Source organism: Haemaphysalis longicornis, unplaced genomic scaffold (assembly GCF_048455015.1).
Source record: "Haemaphysalis longicornis isolate Haplotype H1 unplaced genomic scaffold, Haemaphysalis longicornis Haplotype H1 scaffold_4, whole genome shotgun sequence".
NCBI classification, from domain to species: domain Eukaryota; kingdom Metazoa; phylum Arthropoda; class Arachnida; order Ixodida; family Ixodidae; genus Haemaphysalis; species Haemaphysalis longicornis.
The window spans coordinates 41,243,780-41,268,710 of NW_027526361.1; the positions used below are offsets into that span (position 1 = coordinate 41,243,780).

General features: G+C 49.1%; 1 protein-coding gene across 1 annotated transcript in view; it reads right to left on the minus strand.

The window, feature by feature from the left end:
- Positions 1 to 7,697: 7,697 nt before the first annotated feature.
- LOC144179730 (sperm-specific sodium:proton exchanger-like) overlaps positions 7,698 to 24,931 on the minus strand; it is a 61,402-nt gene continuing 44,168 nt past the window's right edge. The window contains exons 13-20 of the mRNA XM_077708173.1: positions 21,531 to 21,734; positions 20,589 to 20,825; positions 18,793 to 18,930; positions 15,027 to 15,152; positions 12,886 to 13,065; positions 11,795 to 11,932; positions 9,188 to 9,385; positions 7,698 to 7,853 (exon numbers count right to left, since the gene is read on the minus strand). Coding sequence (XP_077564299.1) covers positions 7,698 to 7,853; positions 9,188 to 9,385; positions 11,795 to 11,932; positions 12,886 to 13,065; positions 15,027 to 15,152; positions 18,793 to 18,930; positions 20,589 to 20,825; positions 21,531 to 21,734 — 1,377 coding nt within the window. The remainder of the gene's footprint in view (positions 7,854 to 9,187; positions 9,386 to 11,794; positions 11,933 to 12,885; positions 13,066 to 15,026; positions 15,153 to 18,792; positions 18,931 to 20,588; positions 20,826 to 21,530; positions 21,735 to 24,931) is intronic.

Here is a 24,931-nt window from a genome sequence, read left to right on the forward strand (position 1 = left end):
GACCGCTTTCAATAAAAGTCCTGATGGCGACTTCTATTGCGATTCCGGGCTATATTATCGTTGTTGGCAAAAGTAATGCCTGTAGCTCTGGCTACGTGCACCCGTTTAAAATGCGCCTGCGCCCGCTCGCCGCTCGCGGGGCCGCTCGCCTGAAGTGACGTCACGAGTTTTTGACGAGCGCTGTCCGCATCACTTCTTTTGGCTACCACTGGATGATGTCACGCTGATGTCCATTTGCTGAGTGCCGCTCCGCGTGCTGTTCCGTCAGCGCGATAAATGAGATCCAATTAACGTATGTTCTTCGCGTCGCAGGCCGCTGATCATCAGCCAGGGTATTCTGTAGAGTAAAGGAAGCGCATTCTGTGCAATAATAACGCCGAAAATTGGTGTCAGTACTCCTTTAAAAGTGAGGGTTCTGTGCATCTGGCATGCACCTGTTCTACTCACGTAGAGTCGCGGTCAGGTATGAAGCTGGAGGCAATATTTCACAGCTTTTCCGGTTCAAATTTTGTGAATTTCTTCAAGCCACCACATTCGCCCCTCAAGCTCTTAGATTCCAGGCCAATCCCCCAAGTGCCTCCAGGAGCATGAAGCAGAGCAGGAGTTAGTGCGTTCCCGGCCGCGGCGGCTGCTTTTCTGATGGAGGCGAAAAGCAAAAACGCCCGTGTGTACGAGATTTCGGCGCACGTTAAAGATCCCCAGGTGGTCGAAATTAATCCGGAGCCCTCCACTACGGCGCGCCTCATCGCCTGCGTTGCGTCGGCGCGTTAAACCCTACAATCAATCAATCAAGGAGTTAGTGCGTGTAAGCCGTCCCGGATGGCTGTAAGCTCGGCCAGCATGGACGGCATGCAGGATGCGGCGTGTTTCGTTGAAGCACGTTTGACAGGCGTCCTGTCAAACGTGCTGTCAAAACGTGGGGGGGGGGGGGGGGGGGGGGCAATGTCGTGTTGGGGTCAGCACGTCGTCCTTGGCCCCAGTGTCCACAAATGCCTGCGCCACCTATGGTTGAGACTCAGCCACCAGTTCTTGTGCGACCGCGAAAATCGTGCCAGAATATCCGTCGGATCGATTGTGCAGTCGCGTTAGTGGCCTGTTATCGGTGACCTGGTGGTATTGCCAAGGTGACCTGGTAACGACGCAGGCTAGAGATGTGGGTAGTGAACGACCCACGTAGTTTCCTAACGCCGCTGCCTCAGCAACGAAGGTGAGTTTATGCATGCGGGCGGACCGACGCTGATGGACAAGCTCATCCAAAGTGTTAACTTGAGCTTCAGCCTGAAGAGTAGGGATCGGTGTTATCCTAGGGAGACAGCTAGCCCACTCCGCCTGGTTCAGGTGTTGGAATCGGGCCTTCGGAAGTGACTGTCAGCACAAGCATAGGTTCAGATCGTAGGCTATGTGGACAATCATCGTCATGGTTCCTCCGACCTGCAATGAATATTGGCTGACAGTCGTAGGTTCGTTCAAAGCCGCCTGCTCGATCCTGCGACATTGAATTCGAAAAGACAGGTTGACGCGATTCTGTTGCGGCTTCGCCAGAAGCGACACATCCAGCGTCTTCGCCAATCCCTCGTCGACAATATGAAGGTTCAAGTGGAAAGGAGCCCACTGCGTTTCCTGGTCGGTCCCCTTCGACGGCATGCGGTGTTTAGTATAGAAGCTGCAGAAAACAGGACGTTGTAATAAAAAAAAATACATGCTATGAATCCGAACCAGAATTTTTTTATTTGGAAGCTTGATTCGGGTAGGAAGGGATGGATGGAAACCTTTGTTGTTGGTAACGGTAGCATGGACCGCAGTGCCGAGAAATGCGCGAGCCAGCCTGGAGCCGCCACTAGCAGCTGGGGTTGCACAATAGTCCGTCTATGGAGGGGTGCCTCGTCAAACGCTCTTACCAGGAATGTTTTCGGGGCTATTGGCCACGGGCTGTAACATAAGCTGTGTGTCATCCAAGGTACGTGCTTACTTTCCTGTCCAAACAGCGCCTCATTTGATGTTGAGTTAGACAGAATAAAAAGAGAGAAATTGACTGCTGATGCTAGCCTAGCAAGGAGGCTTCGCTTGCTACGCTGTTTTATTACAAAAAATCGTATGATAATGAAGAATAAGACGACGATGATTCTGATTCGCATGCTTGGCTGGAGGAAAAGTCTTAAAGGAGCCATGAAGACAACATACAAGTTTGTTTTATTCAAAAGATTTCGTATTCTATAGTGCCCCCAGCGCCTTTCCGGATGCAAAAGATGCTTTATTCACTGAGAAATTATTCAATTGAAGTTAAATTTCAGTTAAAATTTTGATTTTCCCGCTAAATCGTGTGTTTTCGCTATCTGCAATGACATCACAGGAACCAACCGCTGTGCAGCCGAGAAGCCTTGTTTGCCGTTAGTGAACCTAGGTGGCGCCACAATACCGCGGCAAGCCGTTTTCTGTAGAGAATAATCATTTAGTAAAACATGGTGTTCGCTCGACAAATATGGTAACGCAAGACACCGTCGCTTACGCCAATCGGCCAGTGTCGTCTGAGACAGCCCCAAAGCGCCGCAGTCCTAGGCAGCTAAAAAAAGCATAGTGCGCGCATTACCAACAGCAGTACGCATCAGTACTTCTATGTTTACGTGTGCTTTCGTAACTTCCACTGCTTGTCCCACCTTTCTTACTGCTTTTAAAAAGAATGTGCCCTGAATTTAAGCGCAAATAGCTCGTTCGACGAGCTTATCAGCTCTGCCTGATTTGCGTTTGCTTTTGCCGGCCTTTGCCAATCGCAGAGCTGGCTGGTATGACATCATAGGTTCTGTTGCGGGAAATGAGCGTGCAGGTCGCATGGCGATTACCTTTTTCCTAATTATATAGCTTATTTGAGCAAAGTTTACGTTGAAAGTGGCGTCAGTTTGATTCTAACGAGGCAATCTGAATAGCTTGTATGAAGGAACGGTAAGCTGGTGAAGTGGGATCTGGAGAGCGCCTTAGTCTTGCCACGAGTCTTCTGGGAGGAGGATGAAGAGGAATAATCTTACTGGGACCGTGTTGGGACGTGCGGAGCAGGCTCTTCGTGCTAAGAGGTTAGTGCTACTCCACTTGACAGACCGAATCGTGCCGCGGCACAATTTGGTCTGCAAGCGGATATACTACGCCGGTAGGCCAAGGGCTTCCATGCACGCTTTGCGGATGAGTGCACCATGCCTTGTGTGTTCGCTTGGCATGAGGGCAACGAAAGGGGTGCCGTATGTTATTGAGGTGAGCAGCATAGCTTGGACAAGTTTGCAGGTGTGGCATTCTTTGTGGTCGGGCTTCTGACTGCGGATTCGGGGAATCAGGTGGGTAAGTTGGGGGATAGTCGTTTAGAGTTTAGGGACAAGTGCCGCCCCCGTCGTGATAAAACGGGTACGCCGAAGGTCCTAATGGTGTTCATTTCAGGAGTTGAATGACCATCGAGATGCAAGCTTGAGTGTCCGGTGTTGTAGATCTTTGTTGTGCGTGCGTATGGGGGGCTGTGGGCGGTGTAATGGGCTGGCAGGGGCGTACCATTTGCGAATGGTGTCGGGCGTGCCATCTGACATCGAATTGTATACATACGAGGCGAACCTCACTAGCAGTGACCCACCATGGTTCCTTAACATAACGCTTCTGGAGAGAGAGAGAGAGAGAGAGAGAGAGAGAGAGAGAGAGAGAGAGAGAGAGAGAGAGAGAGAGAGAGAGAGAGAGAGAGAGAGAGAGAGAGAGAGAGAGAAAAGACTTTATTCAAAGCGTCCGGCATGGGGGGAGCAAATCCGGCCACGCAGGGCGCGGTGCTCCCCCGTCTTACACTACGTCTACAGTCCTATAGGCGTGTGTCGGGCCTAGATCCTGAGGCTACCGTGCCCCGGCCCCGCTCGGACTACTCGGGCTCCCTTTAGGGGTTCCCTTTCGCCTCTGCAGGGCCAGAGCTGCCTCGAGCTACTGGACGGCCCATCTCTGGTCCTTCGGCTCCGCAGAGCCCACACAGTCTCACACGCGGCGGGTACGCACCGTCCTCAACACTGTCACAGCCCCACATGATGTGGGCCAAGGTAGCCGTCACCCGCGCACACATGCTGCACACCTCACTCTCGAAGAGTTCCAGGCACACGTGGCGCGCAAGCGCCGGGGTCAACACCGTCTCTGTTTGTAGTTGGCGCAGCCTCACCGCCTCCCACCTGGTTAAGTCCCGGTGTGGGGGCGGGAAGCCACGTCGCTGTTCGCGGTGCCACTTGAGGATTCCGCCGTAGTCCGTCAGGGGATCCTCTTCTGCCGTTACTGTCGCCGCCTCTTCGGAAGCGAGGGCCGCCGCGTCCCGGCACGTGGCGAGACCACGGGCCGCGGCGTCCGCCTCCTCGTTGCGGTTCGGTGCGTCTGGTGTCAGGTCTCGGCCCGCGTGGGCCGGGAACCACTTGAGCGTGACCGGCGTCGTACCCCGGTCCTCTCTCAGGATCCTCGCTGCAGCCTCGCACACCGCTCATCTGGCGAAGTTGCGGATTGCAGTCTTGCTGTCGCTCAGGATCGTGTGCACACCCGGGGCGCTCAGGGCCAGGGCGATTGCCACCTCCTCCGCCTGGCTCGCTCCCCGGACGCACACGCTGCACGCGGTCTTCAGCTCCCCCGTGGCGGCGGTCACCGCCACCGCCGCGAAGGTGTTCGGACGGCTCCTGCTCCTGGCGGCGTCCACGTACACCGCCCCGTCCTCGTCGCAATACTTGCGTAGCAGCGCCTTTGCCCGCGCCGCTCGCCTCTCCGCGTTGTTGGTGGGGTCCTGGAGTAGTACTTGTTGCTCCTTTACTGGAGGCACACACCCACGTGGAGGATTGGCCGAGAAACAGGGTTGCTTTTTGGGGCTAACACGCCCACCTTTTAGCACTATAGAGTAAGGCTGTAGAATTGAAATGGAGAAACCACTACATTTATATAACGCAGTGTCTAGAGTGCCGTCCGACGGCACTCTAGCTCATCGTTGCAGGCATGGGTAGAGTGCCGTCCGACGGCATTCGAATATTTTACACTAGGTCAAAGAGCCTGTCAAAGAGCTCGTTTACAACCGGTCAAAGAGCCTGTCATTGTAGTGTAGAGGATCCTGCCGGACACCATAACGAGTACCGCATATTCGACGGACCTGGACGCACAAACTCTAGCCGTCCAGCAGCTCGAGGCTGTTCTCGCCAGGCAGAAGCGGAGCGAGTCGCAGACGGGGGGGAAAGGGACGAACTCCCGAGTACCTTTCGCGCACCGCTCACGCCGACGCCGGCGGGGCCTAGTCCCGAAGACGTCGTGAACGTGGGTGGGATGTGGAGGCTCTGCGCATCCCGACCTCCCACTCCCTGCTGGCCATAAATAAAGTCTTTCTCTCTCTCTCTCTCTCTCTCTTAGCTTCTCGATCCCATAGTCGGGGGTTCGAGGCTGGCTTTTGCCTTTTTTATTATTATTTAATTGAAGTGTAATTTTTATTCCTTAGGTTCGTTTTGGTGTTTTAAATGATTCCTTTGTGTGCGTTAGGTTATCTTATGTTACGTTTAGGTTAGGTTGCCTAGCTTTACGTTATCTAGGGCGATGTATTGCCAGACGCAGCAATTTTGCCACAGAACGCCGGTGGACGTCGATATAGTGGAGTGCTTATAATACCGTCGGACGGCACTCTGGAGACTTCCTTTATATAATGGAATTGCAGAAGAATTAGAGATTTTTTTTTTGTTTTTGGACGAGTCAACAGGACAAGCGTCTGGTCTCTGAAATATACGCGTGAATGGCCGCTAACACCGCACTGTGACGTGTATTTTTTTGTGGCTGGGGATAAGGCCAGTGGGGTGTGGATGACGAAGAATGACAATGCAGATGCTGCGAGGTGCGTAGCTACCGGGTGAATGGGGTCGCAAGCAAGAACCAGCCACTGTAGTAGACGTTGTGCCTCTTCTCCCCAACAAGGGCGTAGCCAGGGGAAAGGGGGTGTAATGGTGTCACCCCCCCCCCCCAAAAAAAAAAAAAAAACATATCGGCACAAAAGGTTGCATTTTGGCATACGTTGGCGTTGGGACAACTCAAATCTTTGACATTAAACCTTCGAGGAGGAGGAATAAACTTTAATTAAACAGCAAGGTGCTGGTGTCAGAGGCACCCGCCCGTTGAGAGGAGTCCTCAGTCCAAGACCCCTTGTAGTCTGCCGGCCTTCTTCGCTCTCTCCACCAATGTTTGCTGATCGGAGAGGCCAGAACTGGTCAGCACCTCCACCCACTGCTGAAAGGAGGGATTGGGGTTTGGTGCGAGTTCCGGCGTGTGGGAGCACTCCCAAACGATGTGGTATAGTGCGCCTGTCTGCGGGACTATATGCAGTTGGCAATGTATTGTGTCGGGTACATGGCGTGAACTATGCTGTTGTGAGGATAAGTGACGTTCGAATAATATGTCAGTCCCCACAGCGAACCAAATCGGTCGTGATTCCGAGCGCTGAAAATAATAACTTTTGATCTTTTACTAATACAATAACGCATTTTATGTCTGGTTATTTTATTCCTCTTCTCGTCCTACTAGAAGCCTCACGTACGGTAACTTTACTTGGCGCCAAGAAATAACGTTTATAGGGAGAGATTAATGCAATTCACAGAAATAAAAATCTGCAATAGTTTGCCCACCGAATTGAGAAGATCGCACTTATTTTTTCTACTATCATACACTTGCAGATTCCGTGACTCCGGCCTTTTTAAAACTAAACCCTTGGTAAATAACGTGTCTGTTGTATTTCCCCTCTCAAGGATCTGGGTGTGTCCGCAAAGTCCACTGTTCGAACTGTATGCGCACATGTAGTTTCGTTTTCCTGTATATGTCCGATTGTTTATGTAGAGACAATGCTCTACTCTATAAAAGTGTCTTATGCTAACGATTACCCCTAACCGATACTTCCCGTGCTTGTCCATTTTAGCGCTTATTGAACCCTGAACTAACCTTTGGCTATAGATCTAACCAACTCTCAATCAACCAAAAATCAAATATTAGTGGTATATTGTTTTAATTAAGGCTCTTATTTTTTATTTTGCTACCTGTGCACAACACCCCTCGCAAAATCTTCCTGGCTAGGCCACTGCTCCCCAAGTATGGTGCCCGTCGCCAAAGCCACAAACCAAGCCTTCCAGTTAGCCCGGCCGTAACCACGTTAGTATCCAAATAATGAAAAGCAAGCGAAACGAAGCATTTCTGAAACTCATACATATTGATCGGCGCCCGAGTTTGGCCCTTGTGAACCGGGGATGTCAAGCGCCACAGGTTAAATCACTCTCGTTGTGTGCATAAGGGTTCCATTGCGACAACAGTAAAAAAAAACTCGCGCGCAATTCCTCCCTATGTGTCTCAGGGTCTGAGGATTTCTGCAGCTGAGCCCGCGGTCACGACTAAGATAATGTCCAGGGGTAGAAAGTTTGCGCAGAAGTTTGTGTGCAACTTAATGCGCCACCCTTTACGGCAGTGGCCCAGACGTTAAATTTTACTCTCGTGTATGAAGAATAAAATAGGACGTGAGCGCCTATCAACGATGCATTTAATAAGTTGTAGAAAACGAAGAAGTCGAGGACCCACAAGCAGTGGATACGACCATAATGGAACGGCGCTATCACCGCACTATCTGGCATAAAACGTAACAAACAAAAAATGTTCGCCAGTCACTGGCGTGAACTGCGTGCTGGGCACGACCGCGGGCGTCACATCTCGTCTTGTCCAAACTCCTTTTTGATGTAATCTTCGGAGTCTTCATCGGCTATCTGGGCGCGCAGCATCCAGTCGACCTCCACGGGCAGCCGGAACCGCTTGTCCGCCATCACGATCAGCACCGGCCTCACGCGCTGGTGGAAGATGCCCTGCAGCAGCGCCATGCGATTAGATTAGCAAGTCGCCTACTTCTAGGAGCCACCCCTGATCACCGGCAACACAGAGGAAAGAGCAGCGATTGAGAATTTTGAGTTGGTCTGAGTGCTTAGTCAATTGACCATAAGGTTTCATCTTTCCCGCCCAAGTTTCATTACTCCAGGTACAAACTGTTGGGAAACCCGTCTTAGATATTTCTTGGGTCCAGCACCAAAGCCTGCCATCGGCCCCGTGCCTTCCCTCATCAACGTTCGACGGCATGGTGTGCCCATGATGACGTGAACTCTGCATCCACTGGACAATACCCCTTTCAGCGACCTCGCGGCCCCTCAAAGCCAACCGGCCAGCGGCGGTGCTGACGACGCTAGAGATGTGTTCAACGAGCCACCCGACAGACGTCTTCCCGGAGCTTCGACATCGAAAGGACGAAGGGCTCCGACCTCAGGCGGATTGCCCCAGCGGAGGCAACCTTAAACCTCCCTGTGTAAGAGAGAAACGTGTCGGTGGTGTGTGTGTGTGTGTGTGTGTGTGTTCGGGCCCTGCGGGGCCCGAATTTTGTGATTGGTGCGTCCTGACGTCAGCCGAGAAAAAGGGTGAAAGGGAACGGACCCAACCTGCCTATTTAATCTCTCACGCGCAGGAGCGCACTGCCTGTTCTCTGAGATCGAGATGTAAATACTTGTACATCAAGTTTTCTTCTCTTTCAACTTGGTCATCTGACTGCCCCGGCACGACACCAGCCACGGTCCACTTCGACCACGCTACCCCGGTTCGCAAAAAAACACACAAAACGTCTGCTTCGGCGTAGCGTGAACCTTACCTTCAAGCTCTGTTAAGGTCAAGCCAGCACTTCGTGCGGTTGCGCAGTGAAAGCGTCTAATCGTTCGTTCGTTCCAAGGGGAGGGGCGCGAAGGCGGAGATAAGAGGAAGAGTTTGGGCGCGTGGCTTCAGAAAATTACACAAGGAGGCACTGGCTGCAGACAACGAATCTTCGCGTTCGCGTTTACGGCACAAGCTGCGCCGAGAAGCGTCTACGTTTGGTCTTACGGTGCAGCTGCATCGTTGCGAACAACTAGCTTTCGCTCCACAAACTTGGTTTAACAGCGTTCAACCAAGACAAAAAAATGTGTAGTCTGGCTTTGTGGTAATCTTACAATAAACTTAATTAGTCGCTAGACAACTTGCTAGCTAGGGCAATTGCGGGTTAGGCCCTTGTTTGATCTTATCGGCTAACCCATTCCCTATCGTTCCCTTTCAGGAGGCGGGGACGGAGCGAGACAAGAAGACGTGTCCGACCGAAGAAAATCCTCTCGGCGACAGTGCTCACCGGGAAGCTGAGGCGGCGTGTCCTGCGCGGCACGTAAATGGGCGCGACCAGGGGCTCCAGCGTCTCGCTGTCGATGGCGACGCCCTGGATGAGGATGGCGTCGTGGATATCGGGCGTCAGGAGGAACTTGGTCGCGATCTCCAGGTCGGGCATGAGGAACGAGTCCAGGCGGCGCTGGATCTTCTCCAGGGGCCACGTCTGGCAGGAGGCAAGAATGCCAGGAACGCGGTGAGTACACCGGGTGACTTATTTAAAGACCGGTGAACCGTATCTTGTGTTATTCCGGATACGAGCAAACCTAGAAGGCTGTTTTTCGCGTAGTTTGAAAGTGGTTTTAAGGGTAAAAAGAACACGCTGATTTTCTAGTTCAAAGCATACCTTTAATACGGATTAGTCAAATGGGCACCACCCCTCGCTTTGGCCTAGTGTGTACATAAACGTCGCTCTCACTACAAATAATTGCGCAAGGATAAGCAGGGAACGTTCTCGGACAGGGCTGGCAAGTACCATTAAAAAATTGGCGCACCTTGCAATAGTAGGGCAAAACTAGAGAAACAGCGGAGCTGGGATTCGACCTAGCTTCTTCCGGTTTTGCTAAGTTTTGGTGGACTTTCCGATGTCCTTGCTAGGCTATAGGCCAAGTGTTGAGAGGTGCGGCCAAGTGTAGCCGGAATTTACAACGCCGTTCCTGTCGGTCTTTTACACTGTACAGCGGATCCCAAAGGTGAAAAAGCTAGGTCTATCCCCCCAGCTCCACTGTTTCTACACCTTTGCACCACTAGTGCAAGCTGCGCCGATTTTTTCTTTCTTGCGTTATAGTAGCCCAATGAAGATTGTCACCTTTAAAATGGTACAGTAAGATGTGCGCATACGCATGTGCCCCTTGTGCTCACACTCGAGCCGGCGCGAAAACCGGCTTAGCTGTTTTATAACAGGGTGTAATAGGGTATTATTACCCTTTCTGCGGTGGCGCACACTTTACAGGCGGTATAGTATTTCTTCTTCGTATTTTTTGATTACGCCAACGGACTAAGCTCCAGCTTAAACAGCTCCGCTGTTACAATAAACCCAGTTTCACCCAGTGTGACAATGGAGTTGTGGTTCTCTTGTGCCATCTCGAACGTAGACGGGCGCTCGCAAGAGAACGGCAGTGCCTCGCCGCTCAACTTCTACGGTGCGCGCAACGAAATCGGCATTTAACGTCAGCGAAGGGAGGCTACTTTCCTCTGGTCCCCTTAGCCGGAGGGAGAGGAAGCCGCGCTTGCAAGACCACTGCGCCGTTTATCGGGTGGCCTGGGAACCTGCTCCTACACCTGCGTTACGCACGCCCTACAGCAGACGGACGAAAGGCTAGGCCTACAACATGTCTGCTGGTGAAATAATAGTTTCTTACCCTCTCACGGCGGCCTTGAGCTAGCGGTGATGGGAGTGTGTTAGAATAGGCTGTCTTCCCTAAATTCGCTACTAAGGTGCGGTTGGTTTCCCGATTGCGTTGAGGTCGTCGCTGATGACGACCTTTCTTGGTTTTACGACTGAGGTGGACCTGAATAGTCTCTTGTGCTTTTACGCAGATCGACAAGCTTAACCAGGAAAGCTGTGATGGTATGAATTTCATGCTTGTTCTGGCATACAGTATTAAGTGCCGGGCACTGCCTATTGTATCACTGTACTGCAGGTTGAGTCCGGCCGTTGCAGGATTTTCCCACGTAAGTAATCGACGAAGAGTTCAAATTAAAGCAAGACCACAATCCGTACGAGGAGTTTGACCAATAGTTTGGTGAGAGTGTCCGAAGGGTATCATGTCGATCATGCCCCAAAATATTTAGGAACGTGACGAAGTAAGCAGTGGCTTCAAACCAATCTGAAGTATAACCCCTTCAACGCACTTCCTGTCATACTTGTTTCCCGCGGACCTTCCTTCGACTCTATTGAAACCTAAACCGTCCCTCAGTATGAAATACCGATGTACTCGATGCTCTCCTATAATACTCCAGATTTTATAGCTGACGTATATGTTCTAGTCGCTATTCACGATAACAGTACTGTGGTAGCTGCCTTTGAGATCAGAAACGTGTTAGGAGGAAAAAACACACATTCTTATTGTTACTCCAGATGAAAAAAAAAACTTGCCGTCAACACAAGTTTGCGGCTTGTGAACTTTTCCTGTGTTTATAATTCTGCTTGTTGACTATACCCATGTGACGAAGTTCTGTCTGGCGATAGTTATTATTCTATAAAAAGGACTTTGATAAATAAATGAAGCATACAAACACTGCCGGTAGAAATAGCAACATAGCACATTGAAAATGTGTTACTTAATGAGGGAGAGGCTAGCCAGAATTTGCTTGCATGTCCTACATCAACGCATTCGGACGCTTCAATATAACCGTATGCGGCGGTACTGGCCCCGATGCACCCTAACAATTGGAAACGACACTGTGCAAGGCACGCCGAGGGTTTCCATAAATAACATTAATGAACAATAAACATAACCAAATGACGTCCTCCAAACGTCGTACATCCACGTCTCTCAGGAGGACGTTCAAGCATGCGAACTTCCTAAGCACTTACAACTTCTTAACGAAACTATTTTGATGGTACACGTGCCTGGTACTTCGGATGGGTCTGAAGCACCAGTAGCCCTATGTTCCTCGATATGTGAAACCAGATGTCGTACAGAAAACTCGGCGGGCTCGTGAAGATTCCTATAGCTTCAATCACTCGTTCTCTTGGTACCATGTAGGCCTGGAAGAGAAGAAACAACGAAGGTGCAGTTAGGACGGAGATACTAACGCAAAAATTCTTTCTTCATAAATCTGAAGGCAGTTCGTGAGAACTATGTACAAACGTTCAGTGCGAGAATTGAGTACAAGACCTGGAGGAATGACTCTGTGGAGGGCAATTTCTTACTGATGCTGTGAGTGGCATTGCTTGAGGAATTGTAGCTGTACATTTCCGGTGTAAGTCATCCTGTTTTTCTGATAGCCAAGTCTTCTAGGTGGCTGCATTTTCCGATCCTTACACTGGCTTTGTTAGATTCTGAGTGAAAATTTGAATTAAAGGTTACTAAATAAATTAAAATAAATAAATAAATCGTCCGAAATCAATAAAATCATTAAAAACGCCCAACTAAATTGAACAAAGAGAGAAGGGTGAAAACAGACAAAAACTACCACAACGAGGAATTGATTTAGGCACTAGAACAAAGCTATGTAGCCGACAAGTTTCCAATAAGTTCCCACCACAAGTTTCCACACCTTTTCCTCGAATAAAAGCACTGCTCCGTGAGAGAACCCGCCACAGTTTACTGGAGCGGGTCATGCAGTGGAGGAAACATTAAAAGAAGAGCAGTAGAAAACCGGTCTGCTTACTTACCCAAGGGGAATCTCGCGTGTAAAGGCATGGGTAATGCGAAAAAAACTGCATCCCTGAAGCGCGTCTTATTCACGCTGACGTCGCTCGTCATTTTGTTGGAATCATCACATGACCTGTTACGTCACACTTCTTTCTTCTGCGTAATTTGAACCGCAATAAACGCGTTGTTCAACCTTCGACTGTCAACCCGATTACAGTCCTAACCTAACTTTACCCAATACAACGTTATCTTGCACCAGTGCGTGCCCAACTCCGTGAAGTTTTACACTTAGAGAAAAGGAGAGAGAGAGAGAGGGGGGGTAGAGGGAAGAAGTGCTTCTTACGTTGACCTGCGTCTCGGCGATGACTCGTGTGATGGAGAGCTCCGAGGTGACGAGGCCGAGGTCGCCGATGCATGCGGGTGACGGCATGTAGTCGACGAAGTAGCCCTCGTTGAAGAAGAACAGCGGAGAGGCAGAGTTGGGAAGTGCTCCATCTCCGCGGTCCTCGTAGTCACCCTCGATCTGCACCAGACGTAACACGGCAGCTTTGTAGACACAAACCCGGCTGTAAAAATTCTGCAGAAATTCTGAGAATTATTTACTAATGCGTAGCATTCTTATGCCGCCTGTTTTGGGTGGGAGTTTTTTCCAGCCACTTTTCTTGCCTTTTCTAAATCCTGGCCGACCAATTATCTCCAATTACCCTATTATAACGATTATCGAAATCTTTATTATTGTGGAAATGCAGGGCGTTACACCGTTAGCCATTTTCCGTAATAATTTTAAATTTTTCTTATCTTTTTTGTTTATTTTGTTCGACTGATTACACCCATTTACGCTATTATAACGATTACAGGTGAAACTTTTGCGAAATCTGCATCGTTGTGGAAATGGCACGGGTGTATGTTTTGCCATTTTCCGTATTTTTATATTTTCCTTATTTTTTAGTTTTTCAAAATTTCGTCCGACCAATTGTCTTCATTTATGTTGTAAAGAGTAGACTCGGTTGGTGTGGCTGATGCGGCTTCCTACATTTATTTGGAGAGCGTAGGCCCGGCCAGAAGTGGGAGCGGCGAACACGAGCTATCGCCCAGCTGCACGGTCGTCTTCGATCTCTCGCGTGGCACTGCTGACGCTGGCCAGGCACCACTGATGATGATTGTGTTGCTTGTGATGACGATTTCGATGGCTCTGTAGTGGTGCATCATCATCTGTTTGCAGCGCCACTATCCTCATCATGAACAGTTGCCTACCATCATCATCAGCGGTGCTTGCCCGGCAGCGTGAGCATGGAGGACCTTCTGTTCCCGAAGGGACCTGCGGCAACTCAACGGGAAGTGTTCACTTATCTGCTTCACTTCCTGGAGACGACCGGCCTCACGCAGCGGCTGTAGCCCGGAGTGCAGTGATTGACTGGTGTGCCCGGACTGACAGCGTTCTAGGACTGACAGCTCTCTTGATACCTTTCTCTCCCTCTCTCTCTCTCTCTTTCTACTTTATCCTATCACTCCCCCTCTATTTCCCTTCCCCTGCACTGGGTTGTATGCAGGTGAGCTCCCTGCCGAGCTCAAAATATCCCCAGTGAATTTCCTTTCATTTTCCCGTCGCAAACCACAACCACCGCAGTTCCACGCGACACAGAGATCGAAAACGGCTGCGCTCCAGAAGCGCTCGTATGCTATCGCCGCTCTCCAGTTCCGGCCGGGGCTTCAGGAAATAACCATCTTGCATATTTCACAGAAACTCGTTTGTGTGATTTCGGCTTCCGACTTTTAAGCCGCCGCCAAAAAATATGGTCGGGCGATCGTTGCCGGGCTTCTAGTTCGTTTAATCCATAGCGTTTCATTGTAATAGTAGTATGAAACTATGGTTTAATCGCACCGGTTAAGTGCTAACTTGCAGATAAAGCACTGAAAATAAGTTTTTAGTGTTGGCACATGTCACGTGACTGTAGCGCGGAATTTGATTTTTTTAGAACTTCTTCCGTTTTCAGAACTTCCGTTTTTTCGCTTACAGAGACGTCTTTCGGGGCTACAATGTCACTGAGCGAGTTATTAAAGGGTAGGTTTTAATAATTAAAATTGTTTTTTGTCGTCTTGGTCACTCAAAGACATTCTCAAGGCATGGTAAATTGTTCTAAATTTCACTGAGGTGTGCCTAAAGGAACTGGTGAATTTCACGATGCGTACATATAGTTGTGCCTGGGACAATTTGTTGCAAATTTACAATAAAAGTAGTTGAAACCACGCACCTTTAATATGCCGGAATAGGTCAATAAGATGGGGTTCGGGTTGCCCCGCTCTACGATGACCTCGTCCGGAGAGAAGGACACCGGGCGAATTTTTATCTGTAACATGACCGTTGTTATAGAAAATTACCACGTATGCTAGGTTACACACTCTCTTGAGCTGACGTATTGCGTCCCCCCCTCCCCCTCCTCCCCGAAGTAAAGGGTGGTCAGCAGGCATTACTTTTCTACTGACCGCTAGAAATTGGCGAATGCTGTCCGACGTGATCCACGGGATGACGCGTAGCATCGCGATTGGTTTGTAGCTGGTTGGCAGGCTGCAGGGTTCGGACAAGATGTTCATGTGTCGACTCAGGATAGCCTGCGCACAGGATAAGAATCACCACGGTTAAGTGATCTGCGGCCCGCTCCGGTGGCGCGTTAAGGTTGTACAAAATACCCGTAATCGGCAAGCTCGCTTTGAAATTTTCTAAAGAAATTTGGAATACCAACTTGCGAGATAAGTTGAACACGCGGGAGCCCTGTTTAGGTGTCTAGGATGTAGAATAGCCACAGGCAGCAGGCATCGCGAAGCGGGAACGTCTTACATCCGCGCTTGGTGTAACGGATCTTTGACAAAAATCTGCAGAAATTCAGAGAATTGTCGACTAATGCGTAGCATTCTTATACCGCTTGTCTAGAGTGCGTTCTTTACAGCCATATATGGCTACGAGTAGCGGAAGACTTGGGATTATGCGATTCCTTTTAGGTTTTCTTTTGTTTCTTTTCGTCAATGATGTAAATATACAGGGTGTCCCAGCTATCATGCACCAAGATTTAAAAAAAGAGTAAAGGCGTAACTTCAATAAAACCTAGTGCATAATGTTCGCAGTACTGTGAAGAAGCGGAGAGTAATTTTTTCGTTAACGAGACTTAACTAATTGTAATTAATTATCTAACTCGAGAAATACTGTCCTAATCACTAAAGTGTCAATGAGGCACTTGTAGGTAACCACGAGGGGCATCTAACTGCGGTATTTTCAGCGATGAACTAATTGCGTACACATTTATTCTGACTGATAAAGAAAACCCGCGAAATATGAAAAATACCACGTGACGGCGCCTCCGCGCGCACCGTAAAGCAACGCCCTCCAACAGGCTGCCTCTGAGTTAGCCAGAATGAAATAGACAAAAGAAAGAAAGAAGAAATTGCGACCGAGTTTGTTCCTTATCTGCACACGCGTCCCGCGAATCTTGCTGCTGCTGCTCCTTCCATGCATGCTATTATCAAGGTGATGCGCTGTCTCTCCGGGCGGGTAACACGCAAAGCAGTTGCTTTCAATCAGCTTTGCTTGGGGACGCTGCTTCACAATGCGCGCGTAAGCGTCGTCACGTGGTATTTTTCATATTTCGCGGGTTTCCTTTATCAGTCAGAATAAATGAGTACGCAATTAGTTCGTCGCTGAAAATAGCGCAGTTAGATGCCCCTCATGGTTACCTACAAGTGCCTCATTGACACTTTAGTGATTAGGACAGTATTTTTCGAGTTAGATATTTAATTACAATTAATTAATTAAGTCTCATTAACGAAAAAATTACTCTCCACTTCTTCACAGTACTGCAAACATTATGCACTAGGTTTTCTTCGAGTTACGCGACTTCTCTTTTTTTAAATCTTGGTGCATGATAGCTGGGACACCCTGTATACTATAAAAGCCTTTGCTTCGCTTATTGATTTTTTCCAAAGAAGCAAGGGGCACTGCAGAGTTGGTCTATTTACGCTAATTACTGCGAAGCAGTGTATGTCTAGCCCCCTCACCCGCTAACCCCCCCTCCCTCTCTGTTTTCATTCCATTCGGGTGAAGCCGCTTTACTTGGCGCCGCTCCGGCGTTCCTTCTTGTGTTACATTTAAGCACGCGCACATAAGCGGTTGCCGTTTTATGCATGCACGAGGGTGTATAGGTGTGGAGGGAGGAAGGGGGAGCGTGCACGCCAAGTTATAGGTTTCCTGCCCTTACTGATGACATGGTGATTGCGCTGGAGGGAAGCCTACACGTCGACGTCAAACAGCCGAATGCGGCATGTCTGCTGTCTCCACTAGGCGAGCGGATTGGGTTGGGTGTTACACAGACAGTAGAATACCTAAGACGCGGGCGGGAAGCAAGCAGCGCCATGTTTGTTGGCTAGAATAAAGCTCAAGTCCTATCAAGTTTCATTTCGCTAAATGACTTGAAACTATGCTCAATAGCAAATTCCAAACAAACGCGGTTTGTTTCGTGCACTCCGTCGACTGCGTAGAGCTTCGCAGGTCATCCATCTTCACAGAATCGAAGGGCACTGATTTTTTATGCGTATTTCCAACGTTCTTTTGCGAAATTTTTTGTTTATTTTTCGGTGTTGGGGAGACATTACAAAACGCACATTTTTTTTTATTTTGGCAGATCATTTTTAATGTTACTTTTTCCTACTTTTCCTGTTTTTTTGGTTTTTCAAAACTTTCTATTATCTCCGTATACACTATTGTAACGATTAAATGTGGAACTTCTGTCAGATCTGCATTTTTGTGGAAATGCAGGACGTTATACGGTTCGCAATTTCACCATTTTTTAATTTTTTATTATGAACTTTCTTTTGCAGACCTTTTTCGTCTATTCTTCGGTTGTTTGCGGAGGTGTTTAAGATGCGTATTTTTTTTCTGTTAGATGATTTTTGTTAAAATTGTATTTTTAATGCGTAGCATTATTTGCCGAATACCCCATCAGCCTGGACCATGTAACGTCCAGCATTACCACAAAGATGCAGATTTGGAGATATTACAACCGTAATCGTTATTATAGCGCAAATGTAGATAATTGGTCGAACAGAATTTTGAAAAAAACAAATAAAGAATAGAAAGTCGCTATAATAGCGTAAATGGAGATAATTGGTCGGAAAAATTTTGAAAAACAAAAAATAAAAACCAATAGGCAAAATAGCTAAAAGTGGCGAGCCGTGTAACACCCTGCATTTCCACAAAAATGCAGATTTGGCGGATCTTCCACCGGTAACGGTTATAATAGCGTAAATTGAGATAATTCGCCGAACAGACATTAGAAAACCAAAAAAATTAGCTGTTAAGAACTACAACTCGTGACAAACAGCATAAGAATGCTACGCTTTAGTAGACAGCTCTTAAATTCTCAAATTTTTTTCTAATTTTTAATCTTTTTTGTGTTTTATAATTCTGTCCGACCAATCATCTCTATTTGGGCGTGGGGGAGTAAATGGATATAATTAGTAGGGCAGAATTTTCAAAAACTAAAAAATAAGAGAAAAACAAAATAAGAATGACAAACCGTGTAACGCCCTGCATGTGTAAATGGAGATAATAGGCGGGAAAAGATTTTGGGATACCAAAAAATTAAGAATTACAATAAAGCAGTGAAAATGGCGAACCGTGTAGAAAGAAGTTTAGGAACCAAAATATTTTGACAAACCAAAAAACCAAAACATCAAAAAAATTTTGAAAAAACGAAAACAAAAAAAGGAAAAATTGCGAAAACTGGCGAAAACTGGCGAACCCTGTAACACCCTGCATTTCCACAAAAATGCGATTTTGCGGAAGTTCTATCTGCAGTCGTTATCAGCGGAAATGGGGAGAACTGGTCGGACATAATTTAGAAAAACCCAACAATTTGGCTGTAAATACTCTTTAGACGAGAATACTACGCATTGGTAGGCAATTCTCTCAATTTCTGCAGATTTTTTTCTGTCTTGAGACATTTTAACGAGCCAAGTAATTACCTCTTTGGTGTAAAGAAACGGAATAAAAAAGATGTTCTTACAAATTTGATGACCCACAGGTGTTCCTCAGCATAATTGTGATGTATACAAAATTGGCTTGGCCAGCCCCAAAACATACTGCGTCGTTCGCAAGTCCATTCCTTAGCACCGTGTAACGTCCGTACGTACGGTAAGTATCTGATAAAACGAAGTAATGCGGCACCTGAAGTTCCGACAGAGTTAAGAATACAGCTCTTACTAGTCGCAGATTCCTGTAGTCGTCAGAGTCGAGGAGTCCGTCACGCTGCATGTCCTTCACCTGCTTGCTCAGGTCGCTCAGAATGCTGTAGCTGGCCTGGCGACTCCGGAAGGAAACTACGATGCCCGGGTAGCGGGACTGCAAACAACAACAAAAGGAAACCACTCATTACGGGGACGTCTGGTAAAGTTGATTTTCCGAGATGTTGCTGTTTGCACTAATTCGGGGTACAGCCCGTCTTTTAAGAATACAGTGAGGGTCATAGTGCAAAAAACTGGTTGATTCCTCTGTCATAGGAATCGGTAAAACACTAAAGTGAAATGTGTAAGGAATCTGCAGCTGAGCATGATTTGCGGGTCGGCGGCTGTCTTGTGATTGTGCTTGGAGAGCGACGTCCTGCTGGCAGGTCGCTTCGGCAAAGGTGTACTGGCGTCATCTTCGTGACAGATATGGCGTCAGTGAGATCTTGGTGTATCCCGACTAGAACACTTTCCTGTTAAAATATAAAACCCGAAAACGAACAACTTGAAGTATAACGCACTCTTCAATGCTAAAGGTTGCTTCCCCGCAAGAAGACCCGGTGTGCTGGGGTGCACCCTTTAGAGGCCGCTTGCTTCGTTGCACTGGCGTTATTTCCGTGACGGATATGACGTCAGTCAAATCTTTATTGTGTTTCCCTGAATAAAACGCTTTCGTGTTAAAATACTGTGACCCCTTACGACCCATAAAAACGTATTCACTTGCTCAGGGTAGCTCGGCGCATAGGATGCATGTAATTAATCCATCGCGTGAAGACACTTGATAAAACAAGCATATGGCATGACTACCATGACTTGTTTCGCGCAAGCTTCAGCTTTCGTCGAAGCATGCTTGGCTCCAGGAAAATTGGGACGCGTGGGCTAAATAGAAAAGGGGACATGGCCAATGACCGCAGCTAACTAAAGCGCCGTATGGCGTGACGTAGCAATTAGCAGCAGTGCCGCGAGCAACGTCATCAGCGTGGCTCATGTGGTCTGTGACAGCAGCGAAAGCACTTTCTCTTTCCGCATCTCTCTTCGCTCAACTGAACGTCAACGGAGCGGAACTGACGAATCTGTGCGGCTTAAACACCCCAAATGTATCTACTGGCACCGCTGGAGTCGACTCCCTGAGACAGCGTCTTTTACTGCGACGCCTCCTTCAGCGACGCGCTCCAGAACGGCCGCCGAGATCCATGGCCTCGTAAGAAAAGGAGCTGAATGGCGCCGTACGTGCATTGCGGAGGAGCAGTGCACACTGCTCGCCTCCCATTGCCTGCGGCGGCGCGAGGAGCTAAGCACGCACCACGAGTGTGCAGGGGAACGGAAGTACGCACTCCTTCCAGTTAGCACCCTGTATATGAAGTAGTTGCTCAAAACTGATTTCGAATTAGCACGCTGAATTCGCATAGACTTTAGTAATTGCATCTTACACCGTTCATAAAATCCGATCTGAAGGCACTTGTGTCGTATTTGATGGGGCCCCGTTTTTAATGCGACTGACAAACTAGTAAATGTCCTTCGTAGTATTCCTTTCTTCCAATGGAGACACCCTCGTCTCCAGGACTCAACAGCGCCCGGAGGCCCTCTAAACTTCACCCCTCCCTCCTCCTCTCCCTCTCACTCCAGAGAAACTGTGCCCACAAACACAGGTTTATAGTTAGAGACAGGATAGGGAACAGTTGGCAGATTGTACATGTCGCGCATCCCCAGCTGGGAAACCATGGTATGTTTCATTCTGGAATGTGTTGTCACTGTGTACCGTTGCGGCGTAAGCACCTGAATCTCGGCCAGATTTTTAAGGACCACGAGGCGATTGAAGGTAGCCCTGGCGCGGATCTCCATGGCCAGGTCAGTCGATTGGACGAACTTCCAGACGTTCCTCTGGACCTCTTCCTCGCCGATGACTATGGCGTGGCCCGCTTCGTAGGACGAGTAGATGGCGGAGTCCAAATACCGGTGTATCAGCTCCGAGGATCGAACCAGCACCAGCTGTGCAGTGAGTTTGAAGACGATCTGGTTAAACACCACGCGATGACAAGAAACGAAGGTACTGCGTGTAACGGTCTTCAATAGTTTCAGTAGGGTGGCGAAGACACTTGCGTTTGAGGCGCGCTGTAGCGGAAACGTGCAGACTGAATGAGGCCCCGTGTGATTATAACGTACGCCGTTAGCTTGTGTACCCGGGAGATCTCCTCGTCCGCATGTCAGAAAGACAGCCCAAGTGTCTGGGTACCGAACCGTTAATCTCGTAATTAGCCGTACAAAACTGTAGCCAACATTGCACCGTGGTTTGTGGGTGTAAGGTTTTACTTCTGGCGTAGACACACTCACTCACTCACTCACTCACTCACTCACTCACTCACTCACTCACTCACTCACTCACTCACTCACTCACTCACTCAATCAACTCATTCACTCAACTCACTCCCTTGCTCCCTCACTAACTCACTCAGCTCTCTCACTCAACTCATTCGCTCGCTCGCTCGCTCGCTCACTCACTCACTCACTCACTCACTCACTCACTCACTCACTCACTCACTCACTCACTCACTCACTCACTCACTCAATCACTCACTCACTCAATCACTCACTCAAATCCACACGCAAATCATCATCTTTGGTCCCAACATTGAAGGCCTTGTTTTGGAAAACATACCCCGTGAGGTCAGAAGCACCGAAACTATCGGTAGCTCTTTCAACAACTAAACCTTTACGCACCTCGGCGTACTTGATGCCGTGCGTAAAGCGTGCCGAGATGACCAGGACGAAGACTATCCCGACCATAGTCTCGTACCAGTGGCCAAAATCCAGCATATGGAAGAGCGTGCTGACAGTGAACGCCGCCATAGAACACGCCAGCAGGATCAGGTCCAGCTTGTTGTACTTGTCCAGGTTCACGAACTTCTGGCCGTACGCCGATAGCTGCACGGTCCCCCAGTGGGACATGGAGTCAACACAGTGCGTTCAGTGTCTAACAGAAGGCTCAAGCAAACGATGTACATTAAACCCTCGTTGTAACACGTCCTCGGGAAAACAAAAATAAAATGGCTTCGTTAGAAGAAGCAGGGATGACTTGGTAATCATGCAGTGCGGCGAGGGACCATGAATCACTTCGAATATAGCGAGACATCGATTTTGTTGTAACTAGGGATTACAATGATTAAGAAATAACTGCACCGCTGGTTAAAAGCGCACTGAAGTACTATAACGATAGGAAGGCTCGCCTACAAAAACAAACCGTTCAAGGGTGCCGCAAAACAGTGAAATCACGTTATTTTAACAGCGGAGGGCTGGTGAAGAGCTTTTCAAAAAAATTTTGTTGGGGGCATTACATTGTGGTTTTCCTGACGCTGAATTCGAAAAACATGTTTATTTTATGTGTAAATACACCCAAACCATTTTTTTTCCTCAAAACAAACGACCCCTGCCCGCGGGCGCGGCGAGATCCCTACTACTACTACTGGTGGTTCAGGAGGAAAGGAAAGGAAATGCACTGCGGATATTATTGAGCCCAGCTGGGGGCTCACCTGCATACAACCAGTGCGGGGGGGGGGGGGGGGGGGGAGGAGGAGGAGGGGGGTGAAAGATTAGAGGAGAAAAGAGGTGATGAAAGAGATGGGTAAGCTAGGAAAAGATGACGTGGAGCCTCTACTTAAAGCTAAGCGAAGCCGGCGAGAGCCCTGGCTGCCTTTCGCGATTGTCTGGCGGCAGATGACGTCATATTCGGAAGTGCCGGCACTGCGGGGACCGCTCGGCCTGAAGATCTCATTCTGTTCCCGTACAGATACGGGATAGAAGGTCCTCTGGTGAATGGGGGGCTTACACAATCTTTTCTTAGAATAGGAGAGCCTGAGGGAAGTATAAACGCAACAGGTTCGCTCGCGGCGAGCTTTAGATAACGGTTCCCCCCTGACGACTCATGGCCGACTTGTTTCTCGGGTGCAGGGAAGTTGCGCAGATATTGGTTCACCGCTTTCACTACCAGCGCTAGTCACAATTCCGAGTACAATTTTTCAACCAACCATCATCCCCTTCCTCGCATGTGCCACTTTGTTTTTACATTTTGACAGGCGGCAACAAGCTCTGTGCAGAGGCCTGCGATGCGCACAGGCAGCGCGGCCGCCGCCCGTCGCCGCGTCGCGCAGAGGTGCTGGTGCCGGGTCGCTGCTCGGCCGGTCAGCGGAACGTGGCATTGCTGCACATATGCATGTTTTAGAATAGGGGAACCGAACGTTGGTCGCCCCCCAAAAGGTAGAGGAACCCAAGCGCAGCACGCTGGTCCCCGACGAGCTTTAGAACGCCTTCCCCAACAGCTCCAGCCGGCTCAGGTTGCACGGATCGCCGCTGATGTTGGGTACTTTAGGCTTAGCACCAAGGGAGATAGTTGGTCGCCGCTATCTCTTACAATTGCGAATGACTATCCTTAACACAGTTTTTCACCACACTACCATCCCCTTTCTCGCATGCGGAACCTTATTCCTACGTTGATAGTCATACTAGCGATCGATGCTGTGCTCATTCTTGCGCGCAGGTAACACCGTCCATCGGCCTCTCGCCGCATCTCGTGCTCGGGCAGGTTCGCTTGCTGCCGTCGACGAGCCTCCGCGACCGGTCGGCGCTCCGCATCGCGATACAAATTCGATCACCTCTTTCGAAATCACCTTGGATGACAATCCCTAGCACAATTTTTCACCACACTATCATCCTCTCTTGCACGTTTACCTTGCTTTTCGCGACGTCCTTGATTCTAGACGGCAGCGAAGAGCGGTCGCTGCCGCGGCATGTGTGGTGCGAGCCGTTTCGTGCGCCGTACGGGCATGCACGACCGGCGAGTGTGCGGAGCGCTTCCGCGCGCAGAAAACGTTTCATGCTTTCAGCTTGCTTGATTTCTTCTTAAAATCTAGCTATTCAGCTAAGCTGTCGTCACAGCCAACAACGTTGTTCGGGAAAACGAGCAAGTTCGGGAAGCCCAGAGCACTGTGGTCCCACAAATTTTCTAATTCCTTTATAATAATGGATCAGGAACTTGGGGTACCTCCGTATTTGTATGAGCCCGTCGCTTCGCGTATGAAGCACAGAGCACCCGACGATACGGCCGGCCCCGCGACTACTAGTGAAGGCAACGTAGTAGCCACGGGCGCCCGGGTACGAAATCTCTGGTATCTAGGAGTCGCTTTAGGGAATCACGCAGTAGCATTACGGTTAAAAAATCGACGCGGAAGCAACTCTAGACAATAATGATTATTAAAGTGCAGATTACACGCCTGCTCAATTCGGAACTTCGCCCAGAAAACTGGGACAGAGCGAAGCGGCGGCGCACGTCACTGGCCGTCTTCCGAATATGACGCTACTTCCGGTCGCTGCCGCTCAGTTTCTCGCTCTTCCGGCGATGCGGCTGGGAGCAGTGGGCGGGGCGTAGGGTCAACTTTAACGACGAATACCGCTGTCCGAAAGCTAAAAATAACGAAAAAAACTTTACAGGCATAAACTGACCAATGTAATAATTGTGAAAAGTAGAGTTTTGCCCGGTTTTAAAAGCGCTTCAGTAGCCCTTTAACCCGGCCGTAAGTTGTCCAACACGAAAAGAAAACCTTCAGTTGGAAAGAAAAAAAGTGGCTCCAATCCACACTGTGAAGGTGGTTGGACTGCAAAGCTGTAAACGACATCCACAGCGATTACCCATGCGACGTCACTTGAATTTACACACGTGGCTCAAGGCAGTGAAACCAGACTCTCTGGCAGCCGTTACCTGGGTTTCGTGGTGGCGGCGTCGCGTAACGGAGTGACCGAACGCAGCACGAGGGAAGAAAAAAAAAAACGGAGAGGAGCTTCTTGTGACGGGTGAGGAGGAAGGCGGCACGCTCGGCTGAGGCTCTCTTACTGCCTACCCTCACTCTCGTTTAATGGCTCACCGCCAAGAAATGCCCTACCCTTCCCCAAACGCTGTTTAGTTTGCCGATAATTCGAACTACGTGGATGCCGTTATCATACATTATGCGGTTCGCACATCCCACGAGGGCTTCGAATGAGCGCAGGTGGTAGACCCGCCGCTGTGCTCGTTGAGTACACCGTACGTCTCCCCGTCTCTTTGCCTGGGCATAGCTTAGACCAGTGGTTCT